Below are 15,089 nucleotides of genomic sequence, written 5' to 3'. Positions count from 1 at the left end.
AGTCAAAAAGGCAGATTGTATCGTGGCCATTTACCTTAATGTCCATTGTGGAACTGGCCAGCTGGTGCGGTCTCGCTTGGTCCAGTGTAACGGATGCCAGCGTAGGGGTCGGTGTGTCGCTGCGGGTATCAGATGAGGCGGTGTTGGGGGCCTGCTGCGTTCCGGCTGTCGTCCAAGATGGCGGCGTCCATGATCCCCATGTGGCTGGAGGCGTCCAAAATGGCTGCTGTACCGGTGGTTCGCACATGGCCGGGGAGGCCCAAGATGGCAGCCCGCATGGCCCACACGCGGCGCTGCTGGGGTTCGGGGTGGCTTTGGCCCTGCAGACGTTAGCGTAGTGTCCCTTCTTCCCGCAGCCCGAGCAGATCGCGTTTTTCGCCGGGCAGCGCGCTCTGGGGTGTTTTGCCTGGCCACAGAAGTAGCATTTCTGGCCTTGGGGCACTGCTGTCTGGCCTTGGGACACTGCTGCGGTAGTTGGGCCGTTGCTGGGGTGTGGCTGGGGTGGCACGGCGCTATGAGGCGGTCCTACCGTGTCCCAGGCTGTCGTTCCCCGCGGCGTCCACGGTGCAGAGGAGTAGGCATCCATGCCCCGGTAGGCTGCATCCAATGATAGTGCGAGTTCAGAGGCCTTGTTGAGGTCGAGGTCACTCTGCTCCAACAGTCGCTGTCGGGTGTAATTGGATCTGTGGCCCGCTACAAAAGCGTCCCGGATAAGTTCCTCTGTGTACACGGCGGCCTTTACATCCTTACAACCACAGGCCCGGCCAAGCACAGACAGTGCCTGAAGGTATTCCACGGTCGATTCCCCAGGTTGTTGTTTACGACTCCCCAGAAGGTGCCTGGCGTACACTTCGTTCCCTGGGCGCGTGTACTGGTCCTTGAGGAGCTTGATAGCGTCCGCGTACGAGGTCGCGTCTTGGATGACCGAGTACACTCGGTGGTTCACTTTGGAGGTCAGGACATCCAGTTTGTCCCCGTCCGATTTGATTGCTGCGGAGGCGGTCAGGAATTTTTCGAAACACTTAAGCCAGTGAGTAAACTTGGTGGATGAGTCCGCCTCCCGATGATCTAAGTCCAGGCATGCTGGTGTGAGGATCTTCTCCATTATAAAAATTTTGTTAATAAAATTGATGCGCTATCAATTACTCATAAAAGACTGAGAGTTAAGAGAGTAACTAAAGACTTTTATTAACAAAAGAATGAAGGTCTGCCTCGAGTGGTCGACCGGTCCAGAATACAAAGGGGCTGGGGAGCAGTCACCTTTATACTAGGACTTGTGGGAGGAGTCAGCCGAGGCATGTCCAGGCATGTACACAGTGGAATACAAACAGTGGTTTACCACAAGTGTGTAAGGGTAATCCTGTACCCGATATCTTCTCTGCTGCCCCCTATCATTTTACTCTAGCCTCGGCTACAGTTGACCAGACCATACCGTGTTCCTTGTCAAAATCTATGATGGACATTAAGATTAATGGTCATCCTACTGGGTGTTTGATAGACTGTGGCAGTACTGAAAGTTGTATATACCCCAACCTTGTTAACTCCTGTTCATTGAAGGTGTATCCTACTCGAAGTGAAATTGTGATGGCGTCCAAATCCCTTACTTCGGAGGTAACTGGATATTGTAAAGTCACATTGACCGTTAAGGATACAGAGTATAAGGATTTTAAACTCCTCATATTGCCTCAGTTGTGTGTGAACTTAATATTAGGCTTGGACTTCCAGTGTCAGCATGAGAGCGTTACCCTTAAGTATGGTGGATCCCAGCCTCCGCTCACAGTCTGCGGCCTTTCTACTTTAAACGTAAGCCCGCCTTCTTTGTTTGCGAACCTTGCTCCTAATTGTAGACCTATAGCGACTAAGAGTCGACGGTATAGTTCAGAAGATAAAACATTTATAAAAGAGGAAGTGGAAAGGCTTCAACGGGAGGGAATCATCGAACACAGTGGTAGCCCGTGGCGTGCCCAGGTGGTGGTGGTTAAAACTAATGAGAAGAAAGGACTTGTGGTCGATTATAGCCAGACTATAAACTTGTATACCCAATTAGACGCCTATCCTTTGCCTCGTATTTCTGACATGGTGAACCAGATAGCTCAGTACTGCGTGTTCTCCACCATTGATTTAAAGTCTGCCTACCATCAACTCCCCATCAAAATAGAAGACCGACCTTATACGGCCTTCGAAGCTAATGGGCGCCTGTTCCAATTCCTTCGGGTGCCCTTTGGAGTGACGAATGGGGTATCCGTCTTCCAACGGGAGATGGATCGTATGGTGGATGAATACGCGTTGGAAGCAACATTCCCGTACCTGGACAATGTTACCATCTGTGGGCGTGACCAACGGGAGCATGATCAAAATCTCACGAAGTTCCTAGAGACTGCAAAGAGGTTAAACCTGACGTACAACGAAAACAAGTGTACCTTCAATACTACACGTTTGTGTATTCTTGGTTGCGTTGTGGAGAATGGGGTAATCGGGCCAGACCCTGAAAGATTACGCCCACTTAAGGAATTACCTTTACCTCACACTGTAAAAGCCTTAAGGTGGTGTCTGGGATTCTTCTCGTACTATGCCCAGTGGGTGGCTAGCTACTCAGATAAAGTCCGACCTCTTATTAAGTCGACGTCTTTTCCGCTGTCGGCGGAAGCTCAGGAGGCTTTCCTTAATATCAAACGGGACATTGAGAAGGCAGTGGTATGTGCCGTGGATGAGAAGATCCCATTTCAAGTGGAAAGTGATGCATCTGATTTTGCGTTGGCAGCAACTCTTAACCAAGCTGGTAGACCAGTAGCTTTCTTCTCTCGTACATTGCAAGGACCAGGAGTTCGACATTCTTCAGTGGAAAAGGAGGCACAGGTGATTATTGAAGCAGTCAGGTATTGGAGACATTATCTCACTGGCCAACGTTTTACGCTCATTACTGACCAGCGATCCGTGGCCTTTATGTTCAACACTAAGCAGAGAGGCAAGATCAAAAATGATAAGATTTTAAGATGGCGAATAGAACTGTCAACATATGACTGATATTCAGTACAGGCCTGGAGTATTTAATGAGCCATCGGATGCTTTGTCACGAGGAGTATGTGCTAGTCTCGGTACAGATAAGCGTCAAAGTCTCCACGACGCACTCTGCCACCCTGGGGTTACCAGAATGAACCACTTCATTAAGTCCCACAATCTACCCTACTCTATTGAGGAGGTCCGGACAATGACCAGAACCTGTCGTGTTTGTGCTGAATGCAAACCCCGCTTCTATAAGCCGTCCGAGCCAGCTCATCTTATTAAAGCAACTCGACCATTTGAGCGTTTGAGTCTCGATTTTAAAGGTCCCCTTCCATCGAGCGACCGTAATGTCTATTTTCTTAATATTATAGACGAGTACTCTCGGTTCCCTTTTGTTATCCCCTGTCCGGATGTGACCAGTGCTGTTGTAATTAAGTGCCTCTGCCAACTGTTTTCCTTGTTCGGCATGCCTAACTATATACATAGTGATAGGGGTTCTTCCTTTATGAGCAAAGAATTACGACAGTTTTTGCTATCGAAGGGGATTGCAACGAGTAGAACTACCAGCTATAGCCCTCGTGGTAATGGGCAGGTCGAGAAAGAAAATGTGACAGTGTGGAAGGCTATCGTACTGTCTCTGAAGTCACGAGGCCTGCCGACCTCTCGCTGGCAGGATGTCCTGCCAGACGTGCTGCATTCCATAAGGTCTCTTGTGTACAGCGATGAATGCCACCCCTCATGAAAGGATGTTTAGTTTTCCAAGAAAAGCTACTAATGGAGTATCGTTACCCACATGGTTGACGACCACAGGCCCGGTGTTGTTGCGCAGACATGTGAGAGGCCACAAGACTGATCCACTGGTGGAGGAAGTACAACTCCTCCATGCTAATCCCCAGTATGCGTATATTCAATATTCGGATGGGCGAGAGGATACGGTCTCTATTAAAGATCTTGCACCTGCTGGAGCTCGAAGAGTTCGACTCGGAGAGTAGAGTTTTCAATTGTGGTATTGGACCTTCAGAGACACAAACCCTCAGTGTGGAAAATGCTGATGATCCTGGGAATTCTAATGAACCGGAGTTAGTGCTCCGGGAGGAGCCTCAGCAAGAGTTACGTCGTTCCAGAGGATTATCAGACCACCTGACAGACTGAATCTATAGCAGGGGGTGAATGTGATGAAATAACTGTGTTCTGATATTTGTACTTGCACTTGTAATGTCTGGAATGTTCCACTAGGGGGAACCACTAATGCTCCTCCCTGGCCCTGCCCCTCTTCTGGTATGTTCTACCAAGGGCTCAGTTGATGATGGACTCTGTTAACTCTGCCATGATTCTTATTTAATAAAAGGCTTCAGTCTTAAGCTTTAACTTTGGATTCGGGCAGTTATTTGGCACATCAGTTACTAAATACCTGGGTTAGCTGAGCACAGGGTGAACAAAGAACATTGTGCTGTTGGGATATGCATTGGAAATAATGAGATCTCTCTGATTTGGCAAAAAAAGCCACGCTTACAGATGATACATCTCAAGCTAAAAGTGACAAATCAGTCTGATTAAGTATTGTACAGAAGCAAATAAAGATCAGCACAATAAAGATAGCACTATTTTCCATTCGTATTTTAACTCTGTTGTTTAAAAAGAAAAAAGGTTTTGAATCCAACATAATGAGTCATTTCAAGATTGATCAGAATTCTTCTAACAACGTTTCAGAAATACATAAATCTTGCTTGAAGCTGCATGGAGTTTCAGCCCGTCATTATGCCATGAGGCTATGAAAGTAATTGCCAGCAGCTGTCACATTTATTCTAAGCCCGCAGTGCCACTGGAGAGAGAACTGTCCATCAAAAAATAAAACAGAGGCACAATGACAGAGGATAGCTTATATACCACGTTGGTTAGGAGTAACAGCCAACATTGTTTTAACCAGGAGATGCAGAGGCAGATTAATGCATGGACCTACTGGGGCCCAGCCAAATATGGGGACCACAGTAAAACTCATCATAATGCAGAAAAACTGCTACAATCTCTGAATCAATTTAATTTAAGTGTACCAACTTATTATAGCAATTGTTTTATTATTAATACAGTATGTAAACATTCTACAGGCTTATTTCTTTTCAGCGGTTCTGCAGGGGCAGGAGGGCGGGCAGCGTGTGCAGACGGCCTCAGATATGGCCCCCAATAATTCTTAATCAAGCTCCGAGGTGATGCTAATTGTGTCACAGTATGCACTTGGTTCGTTTTTGAAAAATGCTCGAGATGTGTCAGCCATTAGGACTCACCGTGGTAACCGGACATATATTAACGTCACAATCCTGGATGTGTCCGGCCAACCAATGTGGACCGAATGAAGCATTCGTTGCACCTTTGTATGTAAACAGAAGGATTCTTCCTCCCTCCCACTTCAATGTCAAGCTGAGTTTTGTATATTCTCTTCTTCACGAAGACAAAGTCGTCACACAAGCCATTTTAAACTGTTGCAATATTAGGCAATGCTAAAAGTTCCTACAAATTTACGAGATTCTGATGACCCTCATTTTTCTTTTTGAAAATATGTTCTCAGGATGCGCGTGACGCTGGCAAGGCTACATTACCCATCCTTAGATGCCCGAGAAAGTGGTGTGGGTCTTCTCCTTGAAGTGTTGCAGCCCTTATGCTGATGATGTCCCACAATGACATAGGTTAGGAATTCCAAGACTCAGCAACAGTTACAGAATGGCAATACTTGGATGGTGCCTGACCTGGCGGTGATGCTCCCGTCCTTCTCAGTGGCAGAGGTCGCAAGGGAGGGAAGTGCTGTCTAAGTAATGCTGGTGAGTTGCTGCAGTGCATTCTGTATATTACACAGACTGCAGCCACAATGCTTGAAGGGGATGATTATGAATGCAGATGGTATGGGTACTGATCAAGCAATCTATTCTGTCCTGGATGGTGTCCAGCTTCAAGTGTTGTTGTGGTTGTGCCCATCCAGATGAGCAGTGAGTAATCCATCACACTTCTGACTTGAGTCTTGTAGATGGAGAATCTTTGGCGGGTCAGGAAGTGAGCCACTCACAGAATCACAGAAACCCCACAGTGCAGATAGAGGCCATTTCGGCCCATCAAGCCTGCACCGACACATATCCCACCCGATCCCCGTAACCCCTACACCAACACATATCCCACCCTATTCCCGTAACCCCACGTATTTAATCCCCCTAACACTAAGGATCAATTTATCATAGCCAATCAACCTAACCCGCACATCTTTGGACTGTGGGAGGAAACCGGAGCACCCGGAGGAAACCCACGCAAACACGGGGAGATTAGCATGGAAAATTGAGGCTCATGGGATAAAGGGGAAAGTTTTGGCGTGGATAGGGAACTGGCTGTCAGATAGAAAACAGAGAGTTGGAATAAACGGCTCATTTTCTGAATGGCAGGCAGTAACAAGTGGGGTACCACAGGGATCTGTCCTGGGCCCCCAGCTGTTCACAATTTACATTAATGACCTGGATCAGGGAGTCGGATGCAGCATTTCCAAATTTGCAGACGACACTAAACTAGGAGGGGGGGTGGGCTCAGAGGAAGAGACCAGGAAGCTCCAGAGCGATTTGGACAGACTGGGCGATTGGGCGGATAAATGGCAGATGCACTATAATGTGGACAAGTGCGAAGTTATCCACCTTGGGTGCAGGAACGGGAGGGCAAATTATTATTTAAATGGCAATAGATTGGGAGAGGGGGAAGTACAGAGAGACCTGGGTGTTCTTGTACACCAGTCACTGAAGGCGAGCATGCAGGTGCAACAGGCGGTCAAGAAGGCAAACGGTATGCTGGCCTTCATAGCAAAAGGGTTAGAATACAGGAACAGGGATACCTTGCTGCAGCTGTACAGGGCACTGGTGAGACCACACCTCGAGTACTGTGTACAGTTTTGGTCGCCTCATCTGAGGAAGGATGTTCTTGCCATGGAGGGGGTGCAGCGGCGATTCACCAGGCTGATACCAGGAATGGCGGGAATGACCTATGAGGAGAGACTATGTAGTTTAGGGATGTACACACTGGAGTTTAGAAGATTGAGAGGGGACCTCATAGAAGTGTATAAAATTCTGACAGGTCTAGACAGACTGGATGCAGAAGGAATGTTTCCCTTGGCGGGTGAGAACAGAACTAGAGGACATAATTTGAGGATAAGGGCTAAACCATTTAGGACAGAGATGAGGGGGAATTTCTTCACTCAGAGAGTGGTGAACCTGTGGAACTCATTGCCACAGAGGGCAGTGTACGCCAGCTCATTAAATATATTTAAGAGGGAATTAGATATATTTCTACGGGCAAAAGGGGTTAAGGGTTACGGAGAGAAGGCGGGGACGGGATACTGAATTAAAAGATCAGCCATGATCTCATCGAATGGCGGAGCAGGCACGAAGGGCCGAATGGCCTACTCCTGCTCCTATCTTCTATGTATCTATGTAATGTGCAAACTCCACACAGTCACCCGAGGCCAGATTCGAACCCGGGTCCCTGGCGCTGTGAGGCAACAGTGCTAACCACTATGCCACTCGTCACAGAATACCCAGCTTTCGTCCTGCTCTTAGTGACAGTGTTGATATGGCTGGTTCAGTTCACCTCCTGGTCAATAGGTGACTCCAAGATATTGATAGTAGGGGACTTGGTGCTGCTGAAGGTCAAGGAAAGATGACGAGGCTCTCTCTTGTTTGAAAGAGAAGAGTTATACCATCTGTTATAAGGGCATTTATGTCTGGAGTTCTTTTTTGCATTGCACCAGACACCCATTCCATTGTAATTTGGGGACAGTAGCTACTCAATCACAAGAGACTTTACTGAATATACCAGTGAATAATTCATTTTCCTCCTTATTGAAATTAGTGTGTAATATAAAGTCCCAAGAAGACAATTTAAAGGGGAAAGAAAGTATAGGCGTTTACTCAAAGTACTCTTTTTCCCCACCACATAAAAAAATTGTTCACTTTTGGAAAAAAAAAGTACTTCTACAGAACCAGTCGATCCATCTCTTCTTGCTCCCCTTCAGCCCCAACAGTGAGTGTCCCAGAGCAGCTCCATTAAAGGCAATGTTGCTAAAATCCAGACCAGCCAGAGAACCAAACCACCACCGCCAAACTCCAAAAAGCTACACTATTCAACGACAAGAAACAACAACGTGAATTTATGTAACGGCTGTAATGTAGTCCCGAGGAGCTCCACCGGAGAACTGCCAAACAAAATCTGACACCAAGCCACATAAGGAGGTATTAGGGCAGTGACTCATTGGGAAGGCAGAGAATTTGCTTTGATTCGATTCGAACTGCACTGTGATGCCACTCCATCAAGGTCAGAGATTGGTCCAGCAGATGGATCTCCATACAAGTAACGTTCTACTCTTTTATTTTTACAAAGAGATTTTAAGAGCCTGTTTCATAAATTTGGAGTACTTTAATGAAGTATTTCCTCTAGAATTTTCTCCCACTAAACTGTTCAATTCTAAATTTCATTTGTGTATACAGTGGTGAGTCACTAGCTCTCGTGGCCCTGGTTAACATTCGATCACATCCCCTTGATGGCCAAGTTTTACCATTTCTCAAGACAGCTATGGCAGGGGGAAGACAGCATGAGCAAGAGGGGAAAGCTAGCTTTACCAACCAAAATGTGGTACACTTAACTCCAGAAATTAATTAGCAAAATTGCAATCCTATCCATGGTGCACGTATAGGAAGGGCGAAAGAAAATAAGCCCGCTAGTGCTGAAATTTCCACAAGTTGTAGATTCCCATGGATCGGATGAATAAACGCATTAAGTGAATCAGGGATTTGGTTCTGAATAAACAGACTTAGAGAGGGTTAAAATAGTTCACTTCAAGTCTTTCATGCCGCCTTACAAAGCCCTTCCAATATATACACAATTAAAATAGGTCTGCGTGGTTAACTTGGAAGTTTGATGCAAATGTGTTTTTCATTATTATATTCAACTAGAATTCCCCTGTGTGAGCAACGATTGCTCCATGACAGTCTGTATGAGAAGGATTAGGAATGGCTGTTTGTAGATTGCTGAGCTTTTCCTCCCGTAGTTAATACACAGCAACTTTCTGGTATTGTTGGGCTGGTATTCACATTTGAACTCAAACAAATTTAAAATCATGTTCAGAAACTGGAGTTTATAATGGACATATTATTGAACACTGTTCTATATTTAAAATGCACAATACATGGAATTATTGAAATCCAGTAACAAAGCAACAGATTAACAGCGATCCAGTAGACAACATGGTTCAGTTTGTCGACATCACTTGGACCGAGAGATTAAATTTAGAGCCTGCGCACTTTACTACACTAATTGGGTGTTAATTCCCTCTGTTTCAATACTGAAGATATATCTGGTGAAAGCCTGCAGTAGCTACTTGTTAAATATAGAATAATGGATATCTGGTACTTATTATAAGGCAGCAAACTAAGAGAGGGGGGTTCTGAGTACACCTTTAACTCTTAGAACAAGCTTATAGTTATACAGGTAGCGCATCTGAACCCCCAAGATTAGATTGCTACCTTTGAATTGCTATCCCTGTAATCAGTTGTTTATAATGTATGGCTTTAGTTTTATTTTGCAGTTTTCGTTCAACTTCTCTTTGATGTCAGCTGTGGCTCAGTGACTGCACTCTCACCTCTGAGTCAGAGGGTCATGGGTTCAAGTCCCACTCCAAAGACCGGAGCACATAACTCCTCCTGATACGCCAGTGCAGTACTGAGGGAGCACTGTACTGTTGGAGGTGCCGTCGTTCAGGTGAGACATTAAACCAAGATCCCATCTGCCCTCTCAAGTGGACATAAAAGATCCAATGGTACTATTCGAAAAAGAGCAGGGGAGTTCTCCCGGCCAATATTTATCCCTCAACCAACACCACTATAACGATTTAATTGGTAATTAATCTCATTGCTGTTTGTGCGATCTTGCTGTGTGTAAATTTACCGCTGCATGCACCTACACTATTAACAGTGACCACACTTCAAAAAGTAATTAATTGGTTGTGACCTGCCTTGGAACATCCCAAGGTCATGAAAGGCACTGTATATTGATTGGCAGCAACAATTCACATTACCATTTATTCATTATGGAAACCAATAAAAACACTGGTTATTAGCACAAAAATGGCAACTTGAATTTGTAGATAGACATTAAGAGGCAATAAAATTACATATGAACATTTAAACTGAACTTTAGGATACAGACACCGAGGGCTGATTTCAACCACAATTACAGAAGTAATTATGGAGCAAATCGGTGAACCTGACCTTTCCTCCTCAGATTTTGCATACAAGCTTAATGTGTCCTCACAAACCAAGGAAGGCAGTCAGGGGGAAGAAATGTAAAAATCAAGACTGTTTTTTTGGCATTAATCAATCTTCTGTAACATTGTACACTAGGAGTCAAGACCATGTTTGGTCTTCAGGTGAAGTGGGGTTAGCTGTAGGGAGATAATTGGACCAGGGGCTTCAGACTTAATCCAGTCCCCATTTTAAAGTTAGATTTTTGTCCTTTTTATATATTCCATTACAAATTCCTATGCGTACATTTATAATGGGAGATGCCTAAGTAAACTTGACATGCTATAATTACACCGCTACGCCAGTGGTGGCGCTGTATAATTTACAGGTCGTGCACCAAAAGATTAATATATATTATACAGTGAGACAATGTTATAAATTATTGCAAACTTTAACAAAACATTTACCTGGTTAAAACTCAAAGTAGTACAGGAGCTTACTCATGAACTAATCCTGTTCAGCTGAATCCTTCAGAACTATTTTGCTTATCTATAGCAATTGCTGTTAAACTGTTTTGTTGGTCATTGTTCATTGCTCAGTTTCATCCCCGGGTCTGTCAAGTAACTGGCCTCCTTTGACCTCATTGGAACCACAGTTTTAATTTCACATCACAATTTAAAAAAAATCTACAAGAAAAGTTAAAGCAATGATTTAAGTTTGTGCGCCAGACAATTTAAGAGCACTTAACTTTTGGGAGTCCCTCGTGTCTCAAGACTGATTTTTTTTTATTTTTTATATAGTCCCTGGGTCGCAAACCTCCCATTACAAAGTCTTTGTGGAGTCCTGCCCAAACAAGGTCTATGGAGTTTGACCACTGAGAAGGTGAACTTCATTCTAATAAGCCCCCACTTTTTTTAAAAAAAAGAGGGGGAACAAAAAAATGTTTGGCAGGTCCCACAGCACAATTTATAATGAATGTTAGCCCTGTTTTAACGAAGTACTTAGCTGTAATCATTCTGGCACACACAAGATGCACTTGGTGCCATTAAAATCTCCTTGATCCAATTCCAGTTGATACACAATCGAAAAATGAGTAGGAAAGAATGAGAACAGAACATTATGCGGAGACAGTACTGTTGATAAACACAGCTTTCATTAAAATCAGCCTCTCTTTATTCATATTAATATATAGTGCATTGCAACACAAAATGTCAATATTGTGCTGCATGGAAACAGGACAAACCAGGACTTGATAGCTTTTATCAAATGGCTTTTTGACAGGGGCTGAGGCACAACAGACTGGACCCAGAGTTTGAAGTGACAAGCTTGGACTGATTTTGCTCCTATTTTACACACCTGACTACGCACAAGGTACTTGACCTCGGTTTGGTTCACCGTTCCGGCATTGCTCCACCGAGGAGATTTACTCAAAAGAGAATACCGGATGAAAAAGACATGAAACTCATTCGTTCGTTCATCAGGACTTGAAAGAGGCCAGGAAATTTCAACACGTAGGCTGCATAAAAGTCTCTAATGATTACATGTACAGCACATTTAGAAACAAAGTTATAGATTTTCATGTCAAATCATTGTAAATATAATTGCACATCATGCAAGCCTCGCAGTGAGCGTGTGTCATATGTAGCAGAGCCACAGATGTTAGCTTGACTCCTTTATTCATTTGGTTCTCATTATTGACTCAAACTGACTCGTGTACTTGACTGAGGAAAACGACCATATCATTGTTTTCAGACTTCAGTCTATGACTTAACTGAAATACATCTGCCAGTACAAGAAATACCAAGTACCTCTTGGCGCCAGGGCTGGCGCCGTAATATATGACTACCACTCGGGATTTTTTTGATTTAAGAAGTTTAGTAACCCCCAGAAATCTATTTCACAGAACTCAGACTGTGACTAAATGTGATTCACAAACATCACTATTAATTCTTTCTAAATTCTTAAAATTTATTGGAAAATATTCACGCAAATCAACATCCAACTCGAGCGGCATTATTGGAAAGCAGACAAACTGTTGGACATCATTTAACCCTCTGTAAACTGTGCAACAATCTCCATTTAACAATGTTGCTGAGCTACACATTTCCTTCCCCCCCACCCTACCCCAATCATCTTTCAGAATTGCTAATAAGAAATTCTCTTTGCTGCTAGGGTATTTTCATTACCTGACACACCAAGCTTTAATTTGATAGACAGTTTGTAAAACATGCCCAATCAGCAAGGATTCAGCAATTCACAAGCAACATTTTTTGGAGGAACATTGCTACTTCCAGGCCAACCCCCTAAGAAAATATGCAAGACAATTTTAGTGCCCACCAATGCGCTGCCACCTGTAACCACCCTTCATTTGTTTCTGGGTGAATTTTGTACAGACGGTAAGTTGTCACTCCCACATCACTCAGGTATGGCACAACCAGCCATCGATATCAACAATGTGCCTCAGTTCCAACCCAAGACTATCCCCTATTGGACTCGTGTCATTTTTATTGCTCATATTGGGCCCTCTGAGGGAGATTACCTTTCATATAAAGCCCCTCAACAACTAGCAGAGAGGAGGTGTCCATCCCATTAGTCTAGCCCACCCAGGCTCAGAAGTGAAAGACTAATTTGTTAACCTAATGCATCAGCCAGTTTCCTCTATTGATACTCTTCCAGGAATGAGAATGATTATCAAGTTATTAGGTCAATGTTAGAGATGAGCCTATAATTTTGTGGCCTTGTTACAGAACATCCATCATGCGTAACTGCTAATCTGAATGGTACACCTACTCTTCATAACTTTACTGGAATGGACCACACTCCTTATTCGTATATTTAACCTCTCCCTCAACACAATATTCCCCTCCTGAAGGGGTTGGTTAGTTTGTAGGCCATGGTAGCCTGGGGTATTGCCCTCACCATTCAGTGTCTCAAGCAGCGTGATTAAGAGGAGGAATCACTTTTTGGGGTGTAGCAGCTGTAAACCTTTGTGCTATCGTTCAGCAAATGTTTCTATCAACGAGTCAAGGTACCACTTTGCTCTTCTCGTAAATATTTGCCCAACATACATCAAAGAGCAGCCGATCTGCTCACAAGTGATTAAAACCTTACGGAATAAATTCAAAACCTTACGGAACACGTTCAATACATCTGCACCACTTTTTTTCCTCTAGACACATACCAACATTTACAAACTGTAATTTTAAATCCACATGCAATTCATTTTAAGCTCTGAAACTCAACCCTTTCATTTAGGATTTACAGTACAAGTCACGTTACATGCCTACTGTTCACAGGGTGAATTATGAATGACAGAAGTATCAATACAAGTTACTGCTGTTGAGGTTGATCGTGTGTGCGTGTTCATCACTTTAATATAACCTGACACTTACTCCATACCCGCATATTACATATCCATCTACCTTCAAAGTAGCATTACCGATAACAGATAAAGTCGTAGCACATTGCGGACAGCTGTAAACGGGTTCTGGAAAATCGTGACAAATAATTTTATGGGTAATTTGCCAACAACCACTGAAAGAGCTTACCGTGCTGGATATCTTTCATCTCTAAGTGAAGACTCGACATTAAAATTCCAACAGCTTGCGACCTCTTGTTGGTCAGAAGTTTCACAACCTGGAATCAAGAGAAGAAAGAATTCAGTTATTGGGAAGCAAATCCTAAATGCACATGATTCCATTTGATTTTTTTTTTTTTTTTAAATAAAAAGAATGTAATTTAAAGGACCTGTTCAGTGTCTTCCATTAACCCTACTTAACAATACACTAGCACAATTAGGACTGGGAATACTCTGATCTTCTGAGGTTCAATGAAGATTAAAATTCATAAAGGAATGGAAACTCAAGCACTCTTCCAGACATCAAATATTACATTGAATGTATGAAACGAGCTCAGCAGAGTTCTGAATACAACATTGATGTTGTGCCACCAGCTACTTTCCTATAAAATAAGATTGGTCTTCCCTCTTCTCTGCTGCAAATCATTAACAAAAAGAGCATGGGGAACTTAGGTTAGCAAATGGACCTTTCAACTTCGGGGCCCAAGCTCCAATATAGCCCAGACTGAAGGTGATATTTGCTCCATTGGCTGCAAGGGTCCTATGTGAATTGCATTTAGACAGTCTCATCCCATTTTATAGTACAGAACGGTGTGTAAATTAGCAAAGAGAGGCAATACATTGAGGGGAAAACTGAGGAATGGGTTTTGACTGAAGTGTGTGGACAACCTAAGTTTTTAAATACATAATTCCCTGAAAGTGCAACCGCAGGAAGATAAAGCCATTGAAAAAGCTTTTGTGAACATTTTTGGGTTTCTATAAGTAAGAGTCAAATAACAAGGTAGTAATGACAAAAGTTGTACAAGGCAGTAGTTAGCCACGGTTAGAATATTGTGTACAGTTTTGAGCGCTGCATTGCAGAAAGGACATTAAAACCATAGAGACCATACAGGGTAGATTCACCAGTATGATGCCAGGAATGGGAAACGATATTTAAGAGGAGACACCAGGACTATTCCCATTGGCGCAAAGGCAGCTTAAGAGGGGATTTAATAGAGATTTTTAAAATTATTGTAAAGAAGCTGCATAGACACGAGGGGCCTCTGGCTTGGGAAAGGAAGCTAAGGCTCCTGTTTGACAAAAAGCTCCTGCTCCAAGTTGACTTTAGTTACGGTGAGGAAATAGCCTAGCAGACAACTTGTTTTCTAGTTTGGTGAGCAACAGGCCCTTGAATAATATAGGAATCTTGCCTATTTTCAGGTTTCAGAATTGAATATATGCACTGCACAACACTGAACCAATTTCAAGAT

The 15,089-nt window shown here is 43.7% G+C and overlaps 1 protein-coding gene across 2 annotated transcripts in view; it reads right to left on the bottom strand.

Moving 5' to 3' along the window:
• The window catches only part of fmn2b (formin 2b), a 583,001-nt gene that overhangs the window by 257,502 nt on the left and 310,410 nt on the right, over positions 1-15,089 (bottom strand). For both annotated transcript variants that reach the window (XM_085980275.1, XM_085980276.1), the window contains exon 8: positions 13,811-13,898. In XM_085980275.1, the coding sequence (XP_085836401.1) occupies positions 13,811-13,898 (88 nt within the window). The remainder of the gene's footprint in view (positions 1-13,810; positions 13,899-15,089) is intronic.

This window comes from Somniosus microcephalus, chromosome 3 (genome assembly GCF_052327205.1).
Source record: "Somniosus microcephalus isolate GS21.2 chromosome 3, FLI_Smic_1.0, whole genome shotgun sequence".
In the NCBI taxonomy this organism is placed as follows: Eukaryota; Metazoa; Chordata; class Chondrichthyes; order Squaliformes; family Somniosidae; genus Somniosus; species Somniosus microcephalus.
The sequence above is the reverse complement of the archived record's forward strand: the minus strand, read 5'-3'. Positions and strand labels throughout refer to the sequence as shown.